Source organism: Mytilus galloprovincialis, chromosome 9, assembly GCF_965363235.1.
Source record: "Mytilus galloprovincialis chromosome 9, xbMytGall1.hap1.1, whole genome shotgun sequence".
In the NCBI taxonomy this organism is placed as follows: Eukaryota; Metazoa; Mollusca; class Bivalvia; order Mytilida; family Mytilidae; genus Mytilus; species Mytilus galloprovincialis.
Window position 1 is genome coordinate 87,447,770 of NC_134846.1, and position 27,084 is coordinate 87,474,853.

Consider the following 27,084-nt stretch of genomic DNA (forward strand, 5'->3'; position numbering starts at 1 on the left):
CAGTCTAATCTATAAGAAAAAATTGTAAGGGTTTCTCAGAACCCAGTGTCTCACCTACTTAATGAATCTAATAAAGGTTTTTAAAAGAACTTTAACTGCAGACTGTATGTTATGTTAACTGGATGAAAAACTAAGTCCATATATATATTTAACATACTGAAAAACTGGACATACATTTTTATCAAATTTCCTTCTAGATACTAGCTTTTGATCATAAATAAGCTTCTGTTCAAGTTTGATAGAAATCCAGGGAAAGTTAATGAAAGTTATTAAAATTTTAAAAAACTTTAACCACAGAGTGAATGTAATGTTAACTGACAGAAAAGTCCAATTATAAGTAAAATATGAAAAGAAAAAAGAAAGACACACTATAAAATATCAACTGGAATGGCTTAACTCAATCAAAAAACTTAGTAAGAATTGCATGAATAAAATAAAAGTCCATTACTGTAGTATTGTAGAAGCAGTAGAATAATCAATTACAATAAAATTACCAACAGCAACTTTTATTGGTGGTATTTATACTGCCACTTCTGATATAAATTGTAATTTTTGGTGTGCAATTTCTTAAGCCACTGTCATCTTATTGTTAATTTATTGTGGCAATCAGATTAAAGCTGGTTTCTGATACACAGATACTGATTCCATTAATATAGCAACTTCTAAAGCACCAGCTTATAGGCAATGTAACTGTGACTAGGAAACATATTTATAGATTATCGGGGGGTTTTGCAAATATGAGAGATTTTCTCAGCTCCAATTTTATCGAAGACTTATAGACCTCAGATGAGATGTAGACAAGAAACTTCTTCCAGTCGAAAGACCATTGATAATCCTCTGTTTTCTTAGACAACATCGACAACACTGACATAATTTTATGTTTATAGTGTCATCATGTTCTCTCTATATGCTTTAAATTGTCGGTTGAGTAGCTTGAGATAGAAAATTATCATACAAAAAGTAAAAAGAATATTTAGAAAAATACACCATGCCTGGATCTCATAGTCACTGCTTTGACTAAGTCTTAGTATAATAAAACAGTTTGTGGGTACAGGACTACATTAACATCACCAACCTGGTATAGTCTCTTATAAAACTGTGTAATGATACAATGATTCATACTTTATCTAACCAAATTTTAAATTATAAACGCTTTATTGCACTCTGCCAGTGAGATACCTATTTAAATTCTAATATCTTATTTAAGATGTGTTTTCTCACATCTTTTATCTTTTCATTTATTACATGTATAGATGTTATTCACACTACTATGATAAAATGGATGACAGTTTTAAGGTTTTTACTCCCACCAGTTTATTTGTTTGTCATATAACTTGACTTGATAGATGATAGACAAATTACACTTTGTACATGATAGACATCCTATAATGAAAGTTGTCTGTGAGTCTATTACTACAGGCTTTAACTATATAGTGGCCATAACAGAAACTTTTAAATATAACAACTTCTGGAATGAAATAAACATTCTGTGGATTCAGTTATTTTCTCAGGTAACAATTTTTGTGGATTGAGGAAAACTTACACTTCCGTGGATATCTCAATTGTCAACTTACACTTCCGTGGATATCTCAATTGTCAACTGAAGAAAAAACCTGACTAGGCCATGTATTATAGAGGGGGGATAGGACCTTTATCGGGACTCCGGGATCAGGTGTTTTTAAGATCGGGATTTCGGGATTTACCCCTTCGGAAACCGGGAATTCTTTTTTTCAAATTTCGGGATCCAGGATTTAACTTTATTTAAATTCGGGACTTCGTGTTTTTAAGCCCGGGATTTCGGGATCAGAACCCCTTCTACACCCCTCAATTATAGACCTGAACATGATCTTTTCATCTTTAATGGCACATGTTTTCATTTCCTTATTTTCAAATTCTATTTTGAATTTATTACAGTGAGACTTCCTATTTACAATGTCCCATTTGTTGTTATGGATTTTTCTGCATTAATCCCCCAAAGAAATATTTCTATAGAACTCTTTTCATATCTGCATGTTTAAAGTCGTAACTTCATATTGGGCAATAAATAACAGAATTTATGGAAGGTTTTCCATTTTGTTTCCTGAAATTAATAAATTTTAATGTAACTTTGTATATATAAAATTACATTTATAGACAAGAGGAAAGTTCTGTGTTGCTTAAAGCCAAAATGTACTGAATTGGTTTGTCAGGAATAAATTATTATGATTCCTATACTTTATATCCTCTGTATTAATTCATTTAAAAGTAAGTTAAACCATGGAAGTATCATATTGACAGTATAATACTTTCATGGTTTAACAGACATTAAATAAACTGTTTACCGGTATGTAAAATAATCAAAACATTATATGAAAAATTAATGAAAATGTGTAAGGAACATTTTTAAAAATGTTCTATAGCAAGTGACCTTGGCCTGACCAATGTATTTTGAACCCTATGGTTTTGCTGTAATAAATGGCGTTTTCTGGTCACTGCTGAAGACGCTGACCTTCCAACAGCTGTTACTGTAAGATGAAGAACAACAATCAATCATCAGTTATTTCATTTATTGTTTACATTTCAAATATTTCACAAGATTGAAATATTAGTTAACTTTATATTTGTAATTCATAAATATAATAAATTAGATCTATGTAACATGTATAAATGTATGGAGCTTACCGTATATATAAAAAAGAAGATGTGGTATGATTGCCAATGAGACAACTCTCCACAAAAGACCAAAATGACACAGAAATTAACAACTATAGGTCACCATACAGCCTTCAACAATGAGCAAAGCCTATACCACACAGTCAGCTATAAAAGGCCCCGAAATGACAATGTAAAACAATTCAAAGGAGGAAACTAACAGCCTTATTTATGTACAAAAAATGAACGAAAAACAAATATGTAACACATAAACAAATGACAACCACTGAATTACAGGCTCCTGACTTGGGACAGGCACATACATACATAATGTGGCGGGGTTAAACATGTTAGCGGGATCCCAATCCTTTCCCTAACCTGGGACAGTGGTATAACAGTACATCAAAAGAACGAACTATAAAAATCAGTTGAAAAAGGCTTAACAAAACAGTGAGCCCATTTAATAAAAATAAAACATCTTCTACAACATTTCTCTTATAAAAAATTTAAACCGTCTCATTTCATTTGAAGTTTCTACAATTTTAGCTATTTTGTTTGATTGCTTTACCTGGACCTTACTTGAAATCATACATGTATGAATTGAATATTTCACTTTTTTGCTTAAATGATGTATGTGCTAAATTAAGGTACTCTGAGGCGAAATATGTGCCCTCTACACAAAAGATAATTGGCTTAATATGTGCTTTCTACGCAAACGCTCCTTTTAACAAAACAATATCTTGACAGTGCCTTTTACAAAGTGACTCGCTTCCAGGGTGGTTTGATTTATTTCAAATTAATGCATCACTAACTCCTTGAAAAAAGTAGCAGAATCAGTGATTTTTGAATATTTTGTGTAATGTGTTAGTACCTTTACCTAAATTTAACACTTTGTGGTTTACACATTATAAATAAATTGGTATATTGTGTTTGTGGTTTTGTACATAACTAAGAACAGTAATATCTAATGTAAAATTAGCAATTTTTTGTTTTATTAACTAATTTTAGCACAAATTTGGAACACTAAATTTTTTTTAAAGAAAGTAATGCATACAAGAAGAATATGCATATATGTATATATTTATATATAGTGGTATCTTATCAACTGACTGTGGATAACAGGATTAAATCAGATTAAGTCTTGGCTAAATAATCTTATGGTTCGATTTATTCTAATTTTTTTCTTAGGATACTCTGACAGTGACAAAACATCTCAACCAAACAGAATATGATATACGAAGATGAGCCAGCAAACCAACAACAAAATAAACTAAAGACATCTACAGGGCAACATATACTCTTCAACAAAAGACACTGGTTTCTATATAAGAATATTCTTTGAAAGAATGAAACACCACAACCAATGTGTGAAATTAGATAGGTTGACAATTTATAAATTCTGTTGAATAAATTGATTTTCAATCATTTCAAATAAAAAAAAATACTTCTGTGAAGAAAGAAAAATGGGTCCTACCTCTTTATGAGTGTGTAACTCGTGTGAAGCTCTACGATGATGATGATGATGAGGCGGTGGAGCATCAAGATAGTGGACGTGATAATGATTCACATGGCGAGGTGGATGTGGATTATCACGAAATTCCACACGTGATGGCCTGCGTTGTTGATGCTCTAAGACAAACTGTGCAGAAGTTGAAGTAAAAATATTTGCCATTTTTATTAGGCAATATGACAATCATTTATGGTGGTTTTGTTTTTATTAAGTGCTTGAAATCTGTGTAAATCCAATATATAGAATGTTCCTAAGGCAAAGAGAATGTTTTAATACTGTTGATTACATTGGTCTCTGTGGATCCATCCCATAATAAGTTACATCATTGCTAATAACTGTATTTACTCTAATTCACTTATACTCCCCATCAACAGTTAGTTTCCAATGGAGAAAATCTGTGTTAAACATGAATCACATCCTAGTAATTACAACAGTTGTTAATTGCTGACCACCTATCCACGGGGATCAATAGATCGGACAGCTTTAAGTGTTGAGAAAAAAATAATCAATCCTGTGACAAGTAACCTTGCATTTAACTGCACAATAAAAGTACTTTTATCAATGAAACAATCTGTGGATATATTTCCTTAGGTTACTATAGGACCTTACAAATGCATTAAGTCCTGCCACTGACATTCCATTCCATTAATTTTAAGCTTGTTTCAGATTATTGAAGTAAAAGACAGTTCTGTAGAATTTATCGGAGACAGAACCTATAATTGACTTGTTATTAGAATGACAATAGGAGTATGCATGGCTAGATGATTGTCATTACCGATTTCATTCTCATGATCTAACGTTTAATTTCAACATTTAGATAAATATCATATTTTTTAGTTCAAATTAACTTTTACCTAATGCAATAGTTATCTTGACAGGGCTAGCATATATACCGGTATGTTTTTGAATATTTATAATAGTGACAGAACTGAATACAATATGTCTTTTTAAAGCATAACAAGAGTTAATGGGAATATCTCGTACAATCTTCAGTAAAGGACAAATCTTTAACAGGGAACTAATCAAATTATAACAATTAGTTCAACAAATGACTCAATCCAAAATCAAAATAATATTATAAAGCAAACGATAGCTCAAATGAGGATAAAAAAAACTAAAAATAATAATTTAATACTGAACCAATCCAAACTAATGCATATTTTCAGAAACAAAGTTTTTCAAGTATACTACCAACGGGGAAAGTTGAAAAATAAGTTTCAGAAAATTTTGAAAATATACAGAAAAATCACAAATTCTTCAATTTGTAAAATTTTTAAGAAGTTACATCGAACTGTCAGATGATATTGACAAGTGGAAACCTGATATCTAGATTTCAACTTCTGTATACTTTGAGCTTGAGGATTGAATAAAATTTTCAAACTTCTTTAAATTGGTATTACATCATCCTCGTCATGTAAAAACTTCAATTATCATTATATAAGACTGCAATGAATTCACACCAATTTTTACATAATCCAATCTTTTATTTGCGTCACAAGGTTGCATTTCATTTGTACCAACAAAAAAAATACATTTGCACCATTTTACAGGTCATTACTATATCGTGAATACTACAAAAACAGATGACAACTGCTGTACATTAGATTCCTGACTTAGGACAGGTGCAAACAGCAGGGGAATAAACGTTTTAATGGTACCAACCTTTTCCCTTTTCTGAAACAATAATATATAACATCACAACATAGTAAAAGACACTATAAAATATCAATTGGAATACTTATTTCGAATAAAAAACTGAGAGTCCACTTTAGAATAAAATGATATAGTATAAAATTGAAAATTGAAATGGGGAATGTTCACATTTTAGAAGTGACAAGAAGGAGATGGTCATTTAAGGGACAAATAATATTACGGTTACTATAAACCTAAAAACATGAGAAAAAAAAACAATAAGATACAAAGATGAAAGCAAAGAATTGATTGATTGGTATTTAGCACCACTGTCAACCTATTGGCTTTAACTTTAAATGGTGGAGGAAAGCCCAGAGAGAACAATGACTTACAACCTATTGGCTATAACTTTTAATAAAAAAATTTTAATCTTTTAATTGCCCAGAGAGAACAATGACAATAAGCAGGAAATTAAAATGAGAATGTGTCGAAGAGCAACAAAAACATACATTCATAGTCCATAAAGATTTAAGTCAAATGTACATGTTACATGTATGTCTGTGCCTAACAACTATTATGCTTACAAGCTAGTGATACAGTAGATGAACTTCTTAGACCATCCAGGTACCAATGCCCCTGGGTGAGCAAAAGTTAAGAATTGATTTACAAAAATGGCAAAAAAAAACATAAGCAACTATTTTTTATTGAAAAGAAATTTAGCCCAAAAAAAAATCATTTTTAACTTTATTATTTGTGATAATTTATCAGTCCTAAATTCTTTTTTGAAATTGAAATTGTCTGCAGGTTGAGGATTTATTTTTTTCCAGCCAGAACTTGATTGGTCAAAATTTGTCTATTTTAAAGAGGACTTTCAATATTTAATTAGAATTCCACTGTCCTAAAACAATGACTGATTATCTCCTCTGAACTTATGGCACATTAATATCATAAACAACTGACAAAAAATGCACATGCAAAATGAAACTGTCACATAAAAAGAAAGTTGAATGGCACATCTATTTAGAAATGACTACTTTCAATAGATCAGGTTGTATCATTTTACTAGAGACATATAACACTAAAGATTGACAACTCACATTTAATGACCCTATCATTTATTGAATAACATCTATACCTCTCTTTATTTTTCAGACTACAACATAGTCCTTAAGTTTTAACTTTTGTTAGTTTTTACAAGTTTTCCAAATATGTTATAAAAAAGTTTTAAACATGGATCTTTTAAAATAGAGATTGATGAGCAAAGTCTAAAATTGATATCAAGATATTGTATAAACAACAGTCGTGAGTAAGGGGTTGTCTTGGATGATTGATACTTCTTTTTGGTTTTAGACAGTTTATACAAATATGAAACAATAAACATGAAAATTGAAATGAGTTGACGAAAGGAATTTGCAGGTATTATTAGAATTTATTTATAATGTTTTTAGCGGTTTTTATGATGCAAAGATTTTAATTCATACATTAACTTTTTAATAAATCTAGAGGGTTGTGTGACGTAACAAGAATTCGCTTAAAGATCTGGCAATCTCTGCAGGTACTTGTATACATATTATACATAAAACTGAGGAAGGAAATGGGGAATGTGTCAAAGCGACAACAACCCCCGACCATAGAGCAAACATGCAACAGTCTCTGGTTTTTACTAATAGAATAATGGAAGATTCCAACCCTGAATTTCAGATAGGAACATCATGGGGGAAGTGGTCTACCTTTACCTCTAATTAGAAATGTTCCAGATATATATATTTCATTCAATTTAAGAGAAATAACATTTTGAATAGGAGAAAAAAAATTACCACAAAATTAGTTTTTCCACTGAAAAGAGTCTTAATTACAGCATAAATTAATGACAAATAGAAAAACAATAAATGATTTTTTACACTTTCTCATCAAAGGCAAAAAATGCTTTATAGTTTATTAATAGCAAACAACATCTTCAGTTGTGTTGTTAATTAAAACAGCTCGAAATTTTACAACATTCATGCATTAAAACTCTATCTATAAATACACAAGAAATACAGAGAAGAGTGCTTAGCCTCTATATGTATGTAATGTAGAGATCTCTGAGAGAGAGAGTGAAGTGTATGACAATGTTGTGTAGCGAGTTCATGACTGAATGTGTTTACCATCTGTCAGATAAAGCACTGTTATAATGGTAATTACCAATGCTATTTACATCATACACTTCTGCCCTTTATACACACACATCCTATTCTCTGCAATTGTAATTTGTTTTGGTTCAGAATTTTCTGTTAGCCTTGTCACTAATCAGATCAAGTTTACCATCCTTTCTAAATCCTAAACTTTTATAACTGGACTGTAAAAACAATGCAGCAGTCGTTTTGTCTCCAGTTCAATGATAAATCATGGGTTTTAAAATACATTATACAGTTTCATATACATTTGCATCAGTCAAGTCTGTTATCTGGAAAAAATAGATCTATATCTACATTTGTTAGTCCCAGTTTTTATGTCAAATAAAATTCAGATTGAAAAAATAATAAGGGGGAAAATAGGACATCACTCTTTCTGAAAATTCCAACTATTTCTATTAGCTACATGTACATTATAATTTGTGAAATATTTCACCGATTTATTTAAGTTTACACTTCCTATCTGTGTGAGTGATAGTGACATTTAACAGCCCTCATGTACATTTGAATGTCATAAAGTGTTCTATCAATTCCCTCCAGTATTACATAATATCTCATTTACATGTTTGTCAACAGTCTGTTACAGATATTATAAGATCCTACGATACAATTTTTTTTTTTTTTTTAAATTTAACCAATATTCATTCTTGGATTTTCAATCTTTTATAATGTTCTGCAAATTTTAAGAGGATCTAGAAGTATGTGCCGTTCTAGACTGAAATTTAGCATGTAATCTTAATAACTGGGAATCTTTAAGAATTTACTTGATTTCTAAGACGTATTATATAAATCCTTGATTTTTCATATGCAATAAAAACTATATGATGTAGATTCAAGGCTGGCCTGGCTAAATATAACATTACACAACTATAAAGCCTTCCAACCAATACCTGTATACCTAAGACTCTAAACATGTATTTTATTTTACTGTAATGTACCCAATGGCAAAACAGCTATAATGTATTAAATATAAAATTTACAACAAAATTGTTTATATACCTTTCTACATCATTCAACCATAAGAATTCTTTTAACATCTTTAATGATAGTATTTGCCACTGAGGCTATATATTATTTTTGTGTTGTAATGTCACATTATAATACTTTGAATTTTAAACATTAATTTAAATTCACTCAATATTTTTTTTTAATTTCTGAAGTGAATATACTTTTTTTAAAACATCAAATTTTCTAAAGTGGGCACTGAAAATAATTAAAATTTAATTCAATTCCATTAATTAAATTGAAAGTCTAGACAGGTAAAAATCAATCACAGGTGTTCCGGAAGTACAGGTAGATGTTTTGTACATGGCATTATTGGAGGGAATTGGTTTAATAAGGGACCGGGTACCAAGTTGTATACAATGTGTTACATAATAAATGACAGATCGACAGATATTTAAAACTCGAAATAAAAATAAAAACAAACCTCTTCGTCTGATTCTCTCAGATCCGGATTACTGTCACCGGTCGCTTCCTCTGCTGTCGACATCTTCTATAACTAGACAATTCCCAAACTATTTCAATGTTGCAAACTCCTCTGTAGCTTTCAAATTTTGGAGGCACAATGCACCCTCCGTAAGATTACACCCCTATTTTCCTATAGCGTCTGAACTCAACAACTCTATTCAATGGCGGTAGAAAGTCATACACAGGAGAAACCATTCATTACAAACACAGGTGTGACCAGGTAGGTAGTACAAAATTTTGGCAATTTTTAGAAAAGGGGACTAACTCTAGTTTATTTTAGTGTATTTTCTGAGTTAACGTTACCTATTAAAAATGCAGAAGAGTCAATCTCATCATATATCATTTGTAATAGGTCTTTTTGATGCAGCCAAAAATCAGTTCAAGATATGGGTTACACTAATGTCCTGACAATGTCCTGACAGTGTCCTGACAGAAATGAAAATGCTAAATACTTTTTTATTATTGGAAGGATTTACTTGAAATTTGGAATCAAGCAAGATGAGAACTTATATTTAAGGATGTACTTAGGTGAGGTTTTGGAATTTGTGTCAAATGTTCGGACTCCTTGGTGTTTTTCCATACAATACAATGTAAAATATTTTGCCCCATAACACCCATTTATTTTTTCATATAAGACTTAATAGCTCATGAAAGGTCATTTACCAAAATTTTAGAAGATTCTTAATTTTCTTTCTTTTGTTTTGAGACCTAATAATATCAATGCAAATATAAGGTAAAAGTCCGAGTCAACCTTTTCCCGCCATATTCTAAATCTCAAATATCTCGTAAAGGAGGTCCATGACCTATCAATATTTTTAGCTTATTTTTATCCTTAATTGATGTTCTACCAGCTTATAGTATCAATTTTAACTTCTTGATTTATTAATTTTCACCTTACCTCACCTAAGTACATCCTTAATAAATATAATTTTAAAAAAATAAAAAAATATTTATAAGAGTTAGAAAACTTGACCTGACCAACTTGACTTTGAAACTACTAATGTCCTGACCGAAAAGAAACGGATAAAAAATGTTTTATTATTGACAAGATAGACATCAAATTCGATACCAAGGAAGATTTAAACATTTGATACAAAAATATAAGAAAAAAAAAGAAAAAAAATATTTTCAAGAGTTAGAAAACTTGACCTGACCAACTACGTCTTTCCTGTGACTAATGTCCTGACCGATGTAAAATGCTTATAACTTTTTTATTCTTTGAAGGATTGATTTCAAATTTGATGTCAAGGAAGATTATAATACTAAATATAGAGATAAAAGAAGAAAAAAAATTTTAAAATAATTAAAAAAGTTAGAAAACTTGACCTGACCAACTACGTCTTTCCTGTCACCAGAGACATTGTATTTTGCGTCTTTGCTGTGACTAATGTCCTGACCGATGTAAAATGCTTATAACTTTTTTATTCTTTGAAGGATTGATTTCAAATTTGATGTCAAGGAAGATTATAATACTAAATATAGAGATACAAGAATAAGATTTAAAAAAATAATTTAAAAAGTTAGAAAACTTGACCTGACCAACGTCGACTCTGCCCTGACTAATGTCCTGACCGATGCAGGAAATGTTGATATCTTTTTATTATTGAAAAAAATGACTTAAGTTCCTTACCAAGGAAGATGATAGCATAAAATATAGGAATGGAATTTATGAGAAAAAAATGTTTGTTGATTTTTGAAATGTTAGAAAACTTGACTTGACCAACTTGATCTTTGTCATGATGAATGTCCTGACCGTTATAAAAATGCCAATAACCTTTTTACTATTAAATGAGATATTACCAAGTTTGGTATCAGGGAAGATAACAACACTAAGTATAAGAATGTAGAATAAAAATATTTTAAACTTGACCTGACCACTGTTTACCTTGTCCTGCAATGTCCTGGTCGATTAAAAAAAGACAAATATTATATAATCGGCTGTTTTTTCTCTCTCTAAAGACAGAATAGACTTAATGTTCGAAAATTATATTGATAGTTCCTTTTTTTTTATTTAAATATAGTCAAGAAAGAACTTGGATGCACTTTTTATAATTCATAATATATGTGTAGAAGAAAGCCAAAAGACAGTGACATAATAAAATTATGTTTATTATAAGTTTTTATATTTCTATGTGATTCTAACATAATTCTACTTTGAATGCTTGTAAAAACATTATCTTGAAATCAAAAGAAGCCCATTTCCTGTCCTTTTTTTGTGTTATTTGACATGTTTAATCCCTCGTTAACTAAGAAAACAATTTTTATTTTCTATTGAAAGAATTGACTTAATTATCATGATAAAGATCAATCAAGTTGGTCAGGTCAAGTTTTATAACATTTAAAAAAATTAACAAAAATTTTTTTTTCTTAAATTCTTATTTTGAATAATATAATTTTCCTTGGTGAGGAACTTTAATTAGTCAATTCTTTCAATAACAAAAAAGTTATTAACATTTTCTACATCGATCAGGATATTATAGTCAGGACAGAGTCGACGTTGGTCAGATCAAGTTTTTTAACACTTAAAATTAGGTTTTTGAATATTTTTTCTTATATCTCTATATTCAATGTTAGAATCTTCCTTGACATTTAAATTTGAAGTCGATCCTTCAAAGAACAAAATAGTTATAAGCATTTTACATCAGTCAGGACATTAGTCACGGGAGGACGTAGTTGGTCAGGTCAAGTTTTCTAACTTTTAAAATATTTTGTTTCCCTTTTTCTTCTTATATTTTTGTATTAAATGTTTTAATTTTCCTTGGTATCGAATTTGAAGTCTATCCTGTCAATAATAAAACATTTTTTAGCCGTTTCTTTTCGGTCAGGACATTAGTAGTTTCAAAGTCAAGTTGGTCAGGTCAAGTTTTCTAACTCTTATAAATATTTTTTATTTTTTTTTAAATTTTATGTAATAAATATAAGTTCTCATCTTGCTTGATTCCAAATTTCAAGTAAATCCTTCCAATAATAAAAAAGTATTAAGCATTTTCATTTCCGTCAGGACATTGTCAGGACATTGTCAGGACATTAGTGTAACCCTCAAGATATAGCTGCGGAACCGTAGCTCTTAGGTCCTTATGTTATTTTTTGACTATTTGCGGACCGCAGCTATTCAAGATAGACAATGCTTTTTTTTTCTCGACTGAATATTAAACAATCTTTAAAACTTTTAGCTGCATATACTCAGTTTTCTTATTCTTATGTAATGGTGGGGGCCGGGAGGGGTGGAGGGAAAGGGGGTCTGTAATGTTCCTTGTGGGGTTGTCCTTGTAATTCAGTGGCCCGGCGTTTTTAATGGTCCATGTATGCGAGGATTGGTATATTACTATACACTTTCTTTGTGTATGTTTTCGTAAATTGTATAGTTATAAATTATGCTGTTCGTAATCGAGGATTTGTATGGTGATCACTTGACTGTTATAGTTTTCTCGTTTCAATAGCTTCGCATGTGTCTTGCATGTCCATGCCTTTTATCGACGACTATACGTAAAGGTATGGATTTGTCTCATTGTTGAAGGCCATAAAATGACATGATAATTGCTAACATATCCACGTCATTTGGTGATTAGTTGTTGGTTGCTTAACGTCCAGTGGCAAATATTTCATGCATGATCAGGACGAGAGAAATTAACAACAAAACAATTTTCATTCACCTTGCCGGTGTTCATTTTTTTTAATTTTATTTGGCGGCATTTTGTATAAGGCTATGGTTGTCTTTCTGATATAGTTTAACATTTCACCCCTTATTTTATTGATTTTGTATTTGCATTGTGACATAGATCAAATTTATTCGTTCGGTGTATGTTCACTTGTTTGTGTTAATATATGTCTTTCGACTGAGTAAAGCCATTTCAATTGATATTTTGTAGTGTGCCTTTCTATGTTATACCGGTGTTACACTGTTGTTTCAGGTAAGAATGAAGGTTGGTACCTATCAAAACGTTTAAACCCTCTGCATTTGTTTGCACCTGTCCTAAGCCAGGAACCTAATGTTCAGGGTTGTCGTTTGTTGATGTGTTCATGCGTTTCTCGTTTGTTTTAATATAAATTAGAACGTTGGTTTTCCTGTTTGCATGGTTTTTGGGAGCCCATTATAGCTTTGGTTCGGTGTGAGCCAAGGCTACGTTTTGAAGACCATACTTTGACCTATAATTATTTACTTTTACACATTGTGACTTGGATAGATAGTTGTCTCATTTCCACTCGTACCACATCTTCTTATATCTTAGCAATATGGCCTACGATTTGATTAAGCGCAACTCCTCTAAGAGCTTCTTACATAATTAGCTCTCATATGTGCTAGGGTTGTATAACAGTTTACCATAATATACCCATCATTTGGATCTGACCACTTTCAAGGGAGTCATAGCTTGTCCGTTTTGAGCTATACTTTTTGTCTTCTTTGGTTTATTAGATCAAATAACATTAGCATCCGATGCGCATTTCGACAATAAGCGTCTTTTCAGTGATGTTCAAGATCAAATATTTTATAATCCAAAAACTGATTCAACAAGAATGTATTCAATTCAATTCAATTCAATTCAATTCAATTCAATTCAATTCAATTCAATTCAATTCAATTCAATTCAATTCAATTCAATTCAATTCAATTCAATTCAATTCAATTCAATTCAATTTGAACAATTTAATCAACTGTCTCTTCTCATGACCAAGACGCACGATCGTATAATCGTATTCAATCGTAAATACGATGGATTAATACATTTGATTAATTCAATCAATTCAATGTGTCTCTTCTCGTTTTCAAAGGCCACGATCGTAACAACCGTATTCAATATATTTCGGATAGTATATATCTGCCTGGTTTTTACCGAGCCTGCGACTTTTGTCGCAGAAAGCTTGACATAGGAATAGTGATCCGGCGGCGGCGGTGGAGGCGTTAGCTAGCTTCTTAAAAGCTTTATATTTTAGGTGGAAGACTTGGATGCTTCATACTTTGTATATTGATGCCTCATGTTACGAAGTTTCCGTCTGTCACATGTCCATTGTCCTTGACCTCATTTTCATAGTTCAGTGACTAATTGAAAAAAAGTTAAGATTTTTTGTAATGAATTTTTTCTCTTATTATGAGTAACTATATTTGGTATGTGTGTACCCATTGCAATGTTCTCTAGTATGTCAGACAATTTTCACTTGACCTCAACCTCATTTCATGGATCAGTGAACACGGTTAAGTTTTGGTGGTCACTGAAGTCCATATCAAGATTGTAAATATTCTTTCAGATATAGTAATATACTGGATATACCACATGTAAAAACTACACAGTTTGGTAAGAAAAGTTTTAAATTTGCAGCTGCTACTCTGTGGAACAGCTTACCTGACCATTTCAGGACTGAAAACACTGAGTTTTTCACTATTTAAGAGCCTTATACAGTCTTGGAATGGTTCAAAATGTTGTTGTTCTGCATGTTGATAAGCTTTTTTACATGTTAGAAGTTTCTCTAACATTCTATTATGCCTTAAATGTTTGCATGTGTGCTATATTTTAATTTGTGCTTAATTTTAGTTGTGCTTAATTTTTTGGCTTGTCTAGATATGTGTTTTAGTAGTTCTTTGCATGTATTTCAATATGCCTGTGCTGTTTGTGTTTATGTTAGTTTAAAGGAAACTACTTATGATAAGTCAATAGTATTTGGTATGCAGTACTATCAGCATTGGCATATCACATTTCCACTGAGATTGTTTACCCATGTACCTTCAGTCATGGTTCATTGACCTTGAATATTTGCAAAACTTGCATATTAAAGTGTTGCTATTTAAATTTCAACATTTGCATTATCGAAATTACAAAAAAGCGAGATATATCTCTGTGATAACAGTTTATTCTAAACTATAAGTAATAGGTCAACTATAACTTTTTACGGAAGGATTGTAAGTTGCACATGTCTGCTTGGCATGGTTCATTTGACCTTGACATCATTTTCATGGTTTATTGGTCAATGTTTTTTTTTATTAAGTCTGTTTCTTAGAAACCATAAGCGTGAAAAGCAATAGGTCAACAATATTTATTGAATGATTGTAAGGTGTACATGTATGTATTTCTCCTTAAGTTTATTTGACCATGACCGCATTTTCTTGGATCATATTAAGGTTATGCGATTGTTGTAGTAAAGCTTTATATTTAGGACTATCAACATAATATCAATGGTTAATAAAAAAAAAGGCGAGACATTTCAGCGAGTGCACTCTTGTTTTGATACATAAATTGTTTTTTTACAAACTTTAGATTGGTTCTGAGGATTGGTTATCACTTTTAAACTTACGAACTTGTTTCAATTAAAAACATAAACGATAGTGTTTTCATTGTAAATATGCCCCACCTAGCCTGAGCATTGTGTTTTCGGTCGGTGTGTCCGTTTGTCTACCTGTTCGTTCGTCTGTCTGTCCAGCTTCAGGTTAAAGATTTGGGTCAAGTTAGTTTTTGATGAAGTTGAAATCCAATCAACTTGTAACTTAGTACACATGTTCACAATGATGTAAATTAATCTATCTAGTAATGATGCCAAATTAGAGTTTTTTGTTTACTTGTAATGTGCATTTGTTATGCGATAGAGAGTCTTTATGATAGGAACAGATATTATATATGGTACCAGAGACATATAATACTATTATATGTCTCTGATGGTACTCTGTTAATAACAAAGTTTTCATTAGAACTGGAGTCTTCTGTTAAGAGAAACAAAAATACGTTGACACCTCGAGATAAAATATCAAAACAGTAAAGTAAAACGGAGTCTTCAATAGTTTACTTGCAAAACACAAGGATTTGTATAGGGACACTATACAAATCCTTGCAAAACAAAAGTGAGAACTTTTGGTGCCGACTTTTGGTGCCGAAATATCTACATCGGGTGCTGAATTAACCAGGTCCCGATTTAACTAGGTGCCAAATTGAATATACATGCTGCCGAAGTAACAAGAATTACTGGAAAACAAAATGCAGGATTCGTTTAAAAAAAGGGGCGATAGCTTGAGAGGGCGAGTTATGATGTTGTCAACTACAACTGTCGAACACGTTTCCTTCCCCGCTACCAATGATTCCAATATTGTGATTTACGATACAAAACCAAATGCACTTTAAACATTTAAGAACTGTATGTAACATTAGCAGGTTACTGTTTTCAACCACGCAAAATGTTGTCTAAAAGAAATATTCGAGCGATATTAGGTCCGTCCGCTCCCAAAACACATTCGCGCCCTACACGTTCGCTTCCTTACCTATCCAGGATATATATCCAGAGACATATATATACACATGTGTATATATGTCTCTGATCTATCTTATTCAAAACCCGGTTGAATTATTTGATGTTCTATTAGATGTATATATCAATATACAGTAAAATCTGTAAAAACTGGCCTTCTACTAGACTATGATCACGGGGCCAGTATGGACAAGGGGGCCTGTCTATTCAGGTTTCCGTTTATACCAGAATTTAAGGACTTGTGTCGTCAGATAGTTTGCATGTAAAAGTTCTTTCTCTTTTAAAATTGAAAAACTAATTAATACAAATACTGTAAAAATGTTATTATTTGAAATTATGTCATGATTTGTGTGAAAATATTATTTTAAACAAGTGTTCACTGCCTTTCCATCATTTAACTTATGTGCGATTGTTGTTTTAAGTATTTATACATGTATCCAATGGTTCTAGAAATTGGTTGTCCCTCGAATTCAAAAGAATTCAAAATAATTATATTTTTATCCTTTTACATATCTTTGTATGTCAAATAGAACTCGGAAGCATCAGTCCCAGACTTGTTAATTTCACTTTCCCTTTGAGCTCAAGTTGTTGTTTTCATTTACAACAGAATCCTTGCATTATTTAAACTGAGAGTTTCGTTTTTTGATACTTCTGTCATTCATTTTCTACGTTGATATAGCCGACTAAAGCCAGAATTTTATCAAACAAAATTGCATCACGATCATAGCATTGTTGTACAATGTACCATACATTACCAATGAATTTTCATCATCCAGTTTCTTCATTATTATTGTATAGGGGTTCACGACAGGAAACCCAACATTTTTTGAAAAAACATGATATTAATTTCCTACTTAGCCATTTGAAAAAATGATCAAAGTTACAACATAAGTTCTATCCAATGTCATGAAGGTATATTCTTTTAATTATATTTTTGTTTAAATATTTAAATGATAAACACTCCTGAAAGTTCACAGATTAACACCTTGCTAATTGATTATCCTGGAAAACCATCTTGTATAAACAATTATGTTTTGATTGCATTTTTTATCAATACTTTTATTATTATAGGATTGGACCAAGTCACTCACAATCATATCATTAAAGTCCTTTGAACTTTTAATTGTTTGTGAGTGAATTGGTCAAGTTTATACACCAATAAATTCCTTTAAAAAGGTGTTTAATCCTTATAATTCTTTAAAATAGGAGATATGGAATTGAATTTCCACTCTTACACTAGTAAATTGTATATTTGTGTCATTGAATTGGCCTGGGCACATGAATATATTTGTTGGTTAATGCAAAAATTTGTACTCCATGAAATTTACTACCTGATATAATAAACTAAAATAACTCTTTTTATCATTCAAATGAAATGTTTTGTGTTTATTATTTAATTCAATGATTAATGCAGAGTGAAATATATTTTGTTAACGTCCAGTGGGATTGTTTCACTGTCGCCGCTATCTTGTTTTCATTAGTTTCAAAAAGAAGTTTGGTCAACATCATCTATTGAAATATAACAATGGTAAGAACAACTACTGGAAGTCCTCACAACCAATCATAACTAAGTATTCCCTTATATGCTTATCATATAAGAATTATTTTATATTTATAGTTTATTCAGGGTCCGCTTTACTCAGGTTTGACTGTATATATTTTCATAAATAAAAATTTGTCAAATGAAATTTTCTTTTTGGTAATAAGATGATTAATTTATTTAAGATTACTGTTATACACCTTATTGCTTTTTGGAAATCTGTCCCGCTTGATAGAGTTGTTTCATAGGCAATCATACCACATCTCTTTATTTTTTATATAAGATCATAAATGTAACATAGTTATTTTTATTTTAAACTAGAGTATTATTCTTTTTCAGTTAGATAAGATAATGATGCCTGTGGCATTCAGATTATATCCAGTAGAGAGATTAATTCAAGGACTTGGAGTATTATTCAATGCATTCTATAATAAATATTTAAAAGTGAATAGTAAAGGAAGTCCACCTGATGTACTATACCGGAGTAATAATTACCTGATTATTAACAAACCATGGGACGTTAAAATTAATAGTGATAACTCAGAGGAATACACTGTAGCCACTAATCTAACAGATCATTTTCCACAACTAAGTGATGACACATTAAGCCATCGTTTCAGGTAAATGATATTCCTAGTATGGCATTTCCAATTTAATTTTAAAGATTTATTCACTTTTTAGCTCATTTAACCTGAGTGTAATACACCATATGCACCATAAAATATAATCTCATATTACTATTAAATTTATTAAATTCAGTGGCAGTTCCATTTTTTTTTTGTTAAATGAGGCTCAATAGTGCCCACAGAAAAGAGAACCAAGATGGTAGATAAGAAAAGCAGAAAAATGCATAAAATCTATACTACTACAGGAAGAGACCAATTTCATTGAGCCACAACTCCTCTGAAATCATACAGAGTCAGAAATATTTGTGATATGACTATAAATGTAGTGTTTTGTATTTCCTAAATTTGTCTTTGAAACAATCTTTTTTTCACAGAAAAAAAAACAATTTTTGAGAAAATATCCAAATATTGAGACCATTATTGATCCATATTTTTTACGCTTTCTTGCATGCTCTGTCTACATACTGGACGTGAAATTTTTAAAATCTTTGTTTACCCAACACCCAATTGTACCGCTATTTAGGAGGCATCCTGTAGTATCACAAATTTTGAAATAAAACCATCATTTAATAATCATTATTTAATGAAATTAAAACAAGTGATTGATTTTTTTTCAGATTTAATCACCGTTTAGATTATCCAACAAGTGGAGTGTTGAGTTTGTCATTAAACAAGAAGGCTGCAGCTAAATTTTCGAAATTGTTTCTAAAAAGAAGTATAAGAAAACATTATTTAGCTTTGGTAAAGACTTTTACAACAGAACCCTGATAAGAAGTTTCTTAATAGAGCTTATTTAGAGTAATTATGTTCAGTAAGGATGCAGCATCTACTGGATGGAACTATGGTACAAACAACAAACAAACAAACAAACAAACAAACACTTTTAAACTATCTGAACAAAATATTTCTTTATTGTACATGACCAATATGTCCATATTAGTACTACTTCAATGAATTCTAGAGAACAATTTACACTTAAGGAATTAAAGAAGATGAGAACAAGATTTGATATAACCTATTTACTGAAGGCTTACTTAATATTAGGAAAATACACATTTTGATAAAGGACTGTTTACAATACATTGTTATAACAAGCAAAACTGGTACAAAAGCTTAAATTATATTAATGATATCACTTCTCCATTCTTGAGGCCCCTCATGGGGGGGGTCCTAGTAATCACATAATCACCATTTTTTTGCCAATATAATCACATAATCATTAAATATTTGCTTATCTTTAGTAATCAAATAATCATAAACTAAAAATACAGTCCTAGGTAATCAAATAATCATGAAATATTTGGCTTAATAATCAAATAATCATTAAAAAAACGGCCAAGTAATCACATAATCAAAAACCCCATGAGGGCCCTCATTCTTCCATCAATATCCATATAAGACATCTCCTCATAAACTTCCTGACAGATCTCAGTTAAACTTTATATTATTCCTGTCCGTCTCATTCTTGTCACTATGAAAGAATTGACATGGATTCCAGCCAGCATCCATATGTCAATTTGTCTAACTTTTTTAAGTGCTCTATCAAACTTTCAATTGATTTGATATTATAACAACAGAACTTAGAATATTTGCGATGATTGAAAATTGAGAGTTATTAGTCCCCCTGGAAATTTGAATTATTGAAAAATTGCCTAACAATTGCTATCATTCAACAATGCAATTCATAATAGATTTCACTAAAATTAATATCAAAGTACATATAAAAAATGTTAAGTTCAAAAGCTAGAACAAAGAGTATTAACATGGTCATAACAGAGGGCCTTCATGGGGTTTTTGATTATGTGATTACTTGGCCGTTTTTTTAATGATTATTTGATTATTAAGCCAAATATTTCATGATTATTTGATTACCTAGGACTGTATTTTTAGTTTATGATTATTTGATTACTAAAGATAAGCAAATATTTAATGATTATGTGATTATATTGGCAAAAAAATGGTGATTATGTGATTACTAGGACCCCCCATGAGGGGCCTCATAACAGTTCTTGAACCATTACTGTATGGGACATATTTTGATTTATCTTGTTGTTAGCATTGTGAGTATGATATAAAATGCATCTGTTGTTATAAAAGTGTTCTGATATTTCAGGTTGGTGGGTATTTATCTGAGCCATATATACTGGTAGATATACCGATCGGAAAGGACAGTTTTGTGGACTATAAACATAAACAATGTGCATGTACCAGTGAAGGGTGTGTGGACAGTAAACATGCTATGACCTTGACAATTCTTCTAGAGTATGGAACATATAATGGAATGCCAGCATCTAAAGTTCTTATGATACCATATACAGGTATACAATTTATTCCTTGTTTTTATCCATGTTGGGTTTGTGTATGTATTTTTTGTTGTTTATGAATTTCTTTTTTATAAGAAACTATAGGGTTATATTTATGACAAAACATAAGCTTAAAAGTTCTGTGCTAGTGACTGACATCACTGCAAAAACGCTTTATTTCCTTTGTTTGTTTGTTTATTTGTAATGGTTTTCTTTCTTTTTATCCTCTTCATCCCCAGTGGGACGTAAGGTCACAACAAACTGCCTCCACTTCTCTCTGTGTCCTAAGCCATATACTGGGCTTTACCCCAGGTGTAACCCGCTGCTTCCAATTCTTCTGTTACAGTTCTTCACCAGGTGATTCCTGGTACCCTGGTTTCCTTTTCCCTGGTGATGTCCAATATAGAACTGTTTAAGTGGGCTTTGTTGTGGCATTCTTAGTATATGGCCTAACCATCTAAATCTTTGTTGTTTGATTTCTACTGTAATACCCTTAGCCTTACATTTCCCAAAAAGGCTCTTGTTGCTGATTTAATTTGGCCAGAATATTCTGTTGATCGTTAATAATGTAAAAATGGTGCTGCAATATATTTCTGACAACATATATGTTACAATCATAAGGAGAAATTTGAGAAACTTTAAATTTGATATGAAAAAACTACATCCTACAACTGATACTTGTTGCTGCTTACTGATATTGTCTTTATTGCTCTGTAAGGACTCGATGGCATCAGAAAAAAAAGTAACTGAGATCTCTGTCCCATTTGAATCTTTCTTGAAAACAGTAAACAGGGGTAAATACAACAGAAAGAAAAATATTTACATAAAAATCAACATTTTATTTATCTGGGTACAAGGGGAGACAACTTATAATTCTTTATTGTTATAAACAATACAATACTGGATTATCTTTCTTTATATGAGATTTAAGATATATTTTTGATTTAACTGAAGAGTTTTTTGTAAAAGTAAGTCTCTACTAGGATTCTGCTGTTTCAAGTGTCAAACCCCTTATATGGTCCTTCACTTGCATACTGCAGGTTTTGTCCTTGACTGGTACAAAACTTTAAATTTGTATAACTAAGAGTGAGGCCTTTAAGAACTTTCATTTAAAACTCATAGTTAAGTCTTAGATTGCATATCAATGTTTTGAAACAAATTTACAGTCGGGCCTTTTACTAGCATGCCAGTGTTTTGTACCAATTCTTCAGTTTGTAGAAATGAGAAGATGTGGTATGAGTGCCAATGAGAGAACTCTCCATCCACATCACAATGTGTAAAAAGTAAACAATTATAGAGATCGGTCAGGCCTTCAACACAGAGCTTTTGCTGACACCAAACAGCAAGCTATAAAGGACCCTAAAATGACTAGTGTTAAACAATTTGAACAGGAAAACCAGCAGTCTAATCTATATAAACAACAATAAATACTTATGAACCACACCAACAAACGACATGAACCACACCAACAAACGACATGAACCATACCAACAAACGACATGAACCACACCAACAAACGACAACCCCTGAACAACAGGTAGTTAGGTCTTTAACTGTACATCATTGTTTTGAATCAAATTTAGTTAGGCCTTTTACTAGCATGCCAATGTTTTGAACCAAACCAACAGGAAGGTGTTTTTGATTAGCTATTTCCTGTTAATGTATTTGACCAACAGATTTGTAAAGTTCTTTATTAATACATTGGTACTAGGTAATACATCTGTTGATTTCAGGTTAAATACATAACACAGCTTGACAGATCCTGCTTTGGTTTTACTTTTAGAGGAAAACATCCCGAAATATCAACACACTTTGATTTCTATTGCAGGTAGAACACATCAGTTAAGAGTGCACAGTAATCTGATTGGTCACACTATTATTGGAGATTATACATATAGTAATGAGAAGGACACAGCACCGTATCGTATGATGTTACATGCCTATAGAATGATAGTACCCCTACATGGGGAACCACTTGATATAGTGTCACCGGACCCATTTCTAACAAGTGTAGATCCTAAGTGGAAGCCACATAAAGTCATTACCAATTATGATGACGTTATGAAGGAAAACTTAACTTTGAAGAATGTGAAAGAAAAGAATATATCTAGTTTAACATATCATACAATGAAAATTTATAACTCTCAATTTGAAAAGAATCCATTAAAAGAGTTTTCATCTTATTTATCTATATTTTCTCTGTATATCAATTTTGGGATGGATTTCACATATGCAACTCTATATTATTTTATGGATAGGTATGACTGAGCTATTGTCATCATTGGGCATCAACCCTTGTATCACATTATTATCTCACTTTGCATCCCTCGTCATCTGTCATCCCTTTTCTTTTACAAAATTTTCCTTTGAAACTACTAAGCCAATTACTACCCTTTTTTCTACACTCATCACTTGGTTATATCGTTTTAAACATTCTGTCCAATGATCTGCCTGCTGACAAAAATGGCCAACATGCATAAAACATATCTATTATCCTGAAAACTGATAAAGATAGAGAAATCTGACAGGGGAAAGGATATTAAGAATAATGAGATCCGTCTGCTGTTCAAATATATCAAAATTGTCTGATAACTTCTTATGGAAGTTTTTGCCCTTCAATGATGAATTTTTCCAATTTATTTCATTTTGCCTTATATCGTGACAATTATAATCTTATTTTATTGCGGCGTCCACAAATTTTCACTCTGGTTAATGTTTTTGAAATTTTAATAACTTTCTTATTAAACTATACTGAATTTCTACCAAACTTGGACAGAAGCTTGTTTATGATCATAAGAGAAAGTATCCAGAAGTAAATTTTGTAAAAAAAAAATTCCATTTTTTCCGTATTTTACTTATAAATGGACTTAGTTTTTCTGCGAGGAAACATTACATTCACTCTGTGGTTAAAGTTTTTAAAATTTTGATAACTTTCATAAACTATCCTTGATTTGTACCAAACTTGGACAGAAGCTTGTTTCTGATCATAAGATATTATTCAGAAGTAAATTTTGTAAAAAAAAATAATCACTTTTTCCATATTTTACTTATAAATGGACTTAGTTTTTCTTCCAGTTAGCATTACATACAGTCTGCAGTTAAAGTTTATAAAACATTTATTAGATTCATAAACTATCCTGGATTGTTTTACCAAACTTGGAAGCTTCTTTCAATCAAAAGACAGTATCGAGAGGGAAATTTTTATTGATGTTTTTCCTGATTTTTGTTGAGTCTGCGATTAACAGCAAAAGTAGGCGAGACACTGGGTTCCGTGGAACCCTTACAAAATTTTTTTTTCAGATGGGTTGTACAGATGCACCTCAGTGTTAAGGTTTATATCATAGTGTTACGGTATGGATGATTATTGATATAAGATTAAAGAAGGTTATAACCAAGAGTCCATCACATATGTCATGTGTTGTACAGATGCCATCGCACTGACATTTGCCAACTAACTCCTTTTAGGAAAATCCTTAATTCTTTGCTGACACATCATTGAGTTTGATAGTTTTGCTCCTGCAGTAGTTCTTTGCTGACACATGGTTGAGTTTGATAGTTTTTACCTGTAGTAGTTCTTTGCTGACACATGCATATATGGTTGAGATTGATAGTTTTGCTCCTGTAGTAGTTCTTTGCTGACACATGGTTGAGTTTGATAGTTTTGCTCCTGTAGTAGTTCTTTGCTGACACATGGTTGAGTTTGATAGTTTTGACCTGTAGTAGTTCTTTGCTGACACATGGTTGAGTTTGATAGTTTTGACCTGTAGTAGTTCTTTGCTGACACATGGTTGAGTTTGATAGTTTTGCTCCTGTAGTAGTTCTTTGCTGACACATGGTTGAGTTTGATAGTTTTGACCTGTAGTAGTTCTTTGCTGACACATGGTTGAGTTTGATAGTTTTGCTCCTGTAGTAGTTCTTTGCTGACACATGGTTGAGTTTGATAGTTTTGACCTGTAGTAGTTCTTTGCTGACACATGGTTGAGTTTGATAGTTTTGCTCCTGCAGTAGTTATTTGCTGACACATGGTTGAGTTTGATAGTTTTTACCTGTAGTAGTTCTTTGCTGACACATGGTTGAGATTGATAGTTTTGACCTAAAGTAGTTCTTTGCTGACACATGGTTGAGTTTGATGGTTTTGCTCCTGCAGTAGTTATTTGCTGACACATGGTTGAGTTTGATAGTTTTTACCTGTAGTAGTTCTTTGCTGACACATGGTTGAGATTGATAGTTTTGACCTATAGTAGTTCTTTGCTGACACATGGTTGAGTTTGATAGTTTTGCTCCTGCAGTAGTTCTTTGCTGACACATGGTTGATTTGATAGTTTTGCTCCTGTAGTAGTTCTTTTCTGACACATGGTTAAGTTTGATAGTTTTGACCTGTAGTAGTTCTTTTCTGATACATGGTTGAGTTTGATAGTTTTGGTTGAGTTTGATAGTTTTGCTCCTGTAGTAGTTTTTTGCTGACACATGGTTGAGACTGATAGTTTTGACCTATAGTAGTTCTTTGCTGACACATGGTTCAGTTTTATAGTTTTGACCATAAGTAGTTCTTTGCTGAAACATGGTTGACGTCAATAGTTTTGTCCCTGTAGTAGTTCTTTTCTAACACATGGTTGAGTTTGATAGTTTTGGTTGAGTTTGATAGTTTTGCTCCTGTAGTAGTTCTTTGCTGACACATGGTTGAGATTGATAGTTTTGACCCTGTAGTTATTCTAAGCTGACACATGGTTGAGTTTGATAGTTTTGACCTGTAGTAGTTCTTTGCTGGCACATGGTTGAGATTGATAGTTTTGACCTATACTAGTAGTAGTTCTTTGCTGATACATGGTTGAGTTTGATAGTTTTGGTTGAGTTTGATAGTTTTGCTCCTGTAGTAGTTTTTTGCTGACACATGGTTGAGACTGATAGTTTTGACCTATAGTAGTTCTTTGCTGACACATGGTTCAGTTTTATAGTTTTGACCATAAGTAGTTCTTTGCTGAAACATGGTTGAGTTCAATAGTTTTGTCCCTGTAGTAGTTCTTTTCTAACACATGGTTGAGTTTGATAGTTTTGCTCCTGTAGTAGTTCTTTGCTGACACATGGTTGAGATTGATAGTTTTGACCCTGTAGTTATTCTAAGCTGACACATGGTTGAGTTTGATAGTTTTGACCTGTAGTAGTTCTTTGCTGGCACATGGTTGAGTTTGATAGTTTTGACCCTGTAGTTATTCTAAGCTGACACATGGTTGAGTTTGATAGTTTTGAACTGTAGTAGTTCTTTTCTGACACATCTTTGAGTTTGATAGTTTTGACCTGTAGTAGTTCTTTGCTGACACATGGTTGAGATTGATAGTTTTGCTCCTGCAGTAGTTATTTGCTGACACATGGTTGAGTTTGATAGTTTTTACCTGTAGTAGTTCTTTGCTGACACATGGTTGAGATTGATAGTTTTGACCTATAGTAGTTCTTTGCTGATACATGGTTGAGTTTGATAGTTTTGGTTGAGTTTGATAGTTTTGCTCCTGTAGTAGTTTTTTGCTGACACATGGTTGAGACTGATAGTTTTGACCTATAGTAGTTCTTTGCTGACACATGGTTCAGTTTTATAGTTTTGACCATAAGTAGTTCTTTGCTGAAACATGGTTGAGTTCAATAGTTTTGTCCCTGTAGTAGTTCTTTTCTAACACATGGTTGAGTTTGATAGTTTTGGTTGAGTTTGATAGTTTTGCTCCTGTAGTAGTTCTTTGCTGACACATGGTTGAGTTTGATAGTTTTGCTCCTGTAGTAGTTCTTTGCTGACACATGGTTGAGATTGATAGTTTTGACCCTGTAGTTATTCTAAGCTGACACATGGTTGAGTTTGATAGTTTTGACCTGTAGTAGTTCTTTGCTGGCACATGGTTGAGTTTGATAGTTTTGACCCTGTAGTTATTCTAAGCTGACACATGGTTGAGTTTGAAAGTTTTGAACTGTAGTAGTTCTTTTCTGA

The 27,084-nt window shown here is 31.7% G+C and overlaps 2 protein-coding genes across 4 annotated transcripts in view; one reads left to right on the plus strand and one right to left on the minus strand.

Annotated features, from left to right (window-relative positions):
- Nucleotides 1–9,483, minus strand: part of LOC143046267 (uncharacterized) — a 172,443-nt gene extending 162,960 nt beyond the window's left edge. The window contains exon 1 of the mRNA XM_076219342.1: nt 9,377–9,483. Within this exon, the coding sequence (XP_076075457.1) occupies nt 9,377–9,439 (63 nt within the window). The 5' untranslated portion in view covers nt 9,440–9,483. The remainder of the gene's footprint in view (nt 1–9,376) is intronic.
- A 14-nt stretch (nt 9,484–9,497) lies between these two features.
- On the plus strand, nt 9,498–23,396 carry LOC143046268 (RNA pseudouridylate synthase domain-containing protein 1-like). 3 transcript variants are annotated; one of them, XM_076219348.1, is made up of 5 exons: nt 9,498–9,637; nt 18,524–18,804; nt 19,428–19,551; nt 20,924–21,128; nt 22,942–23,396. In XM_076219348.1, the coding sequence occupies exons 2-5, from the start codon at nt 18,536–18,538 to the stop codon at nt 23,379–23,381; spliced, it is 1,038 nt and encodes a 345-aa protein (XP_076075463.1). In that variant the 5' UTR covers nt 9,498–9,637; nt 18,524–18,535; the 3' UTR covers nt 23,382–23,396. The 3 variants fall into 3 exon arrangements, with proteins under 3 accessions (XP_076075463.1, XP_076075461.1, XP_076075462.1); XM_076219346.1 differs by lacking the exon at nt 9,498–9,637 and adding an exon at nt 16,427–16,533; XM_076219347.1 differs by lacking the exon at nt 9,498–9,637 and adding an exon at nt 18,002–18,172.
- The last annotated feature ends 3,688 nt before the right edge of the window (nt 23,397–27,084 follow it).

What these genes read in the sequence shown, in the direction of transcription:
- LOC143046268 (XM_076219346.1), top strand. Translation starts at nt 16,510, where the DNA reads ATGCACTTTAAACATTTAAGAACT. An exon ending in ACATTAAGCCATCGTTTCAG is followed by an intron (nt 18,805 to 19,427) that starts GTAAATGATATT and finishes ATTTTTTTTCAG; the next exon opens with ATTTAATCACCGTTTAGATT. An exon ending in GAAAACATTATTTAGCTTTG is followed by an intron (nt 19,552 to 20,923) that starts GTAAAGACTTTT and finishes CTGATATTTCAG; the next exon opens with GTTGGTGGGTATTTATCTGA.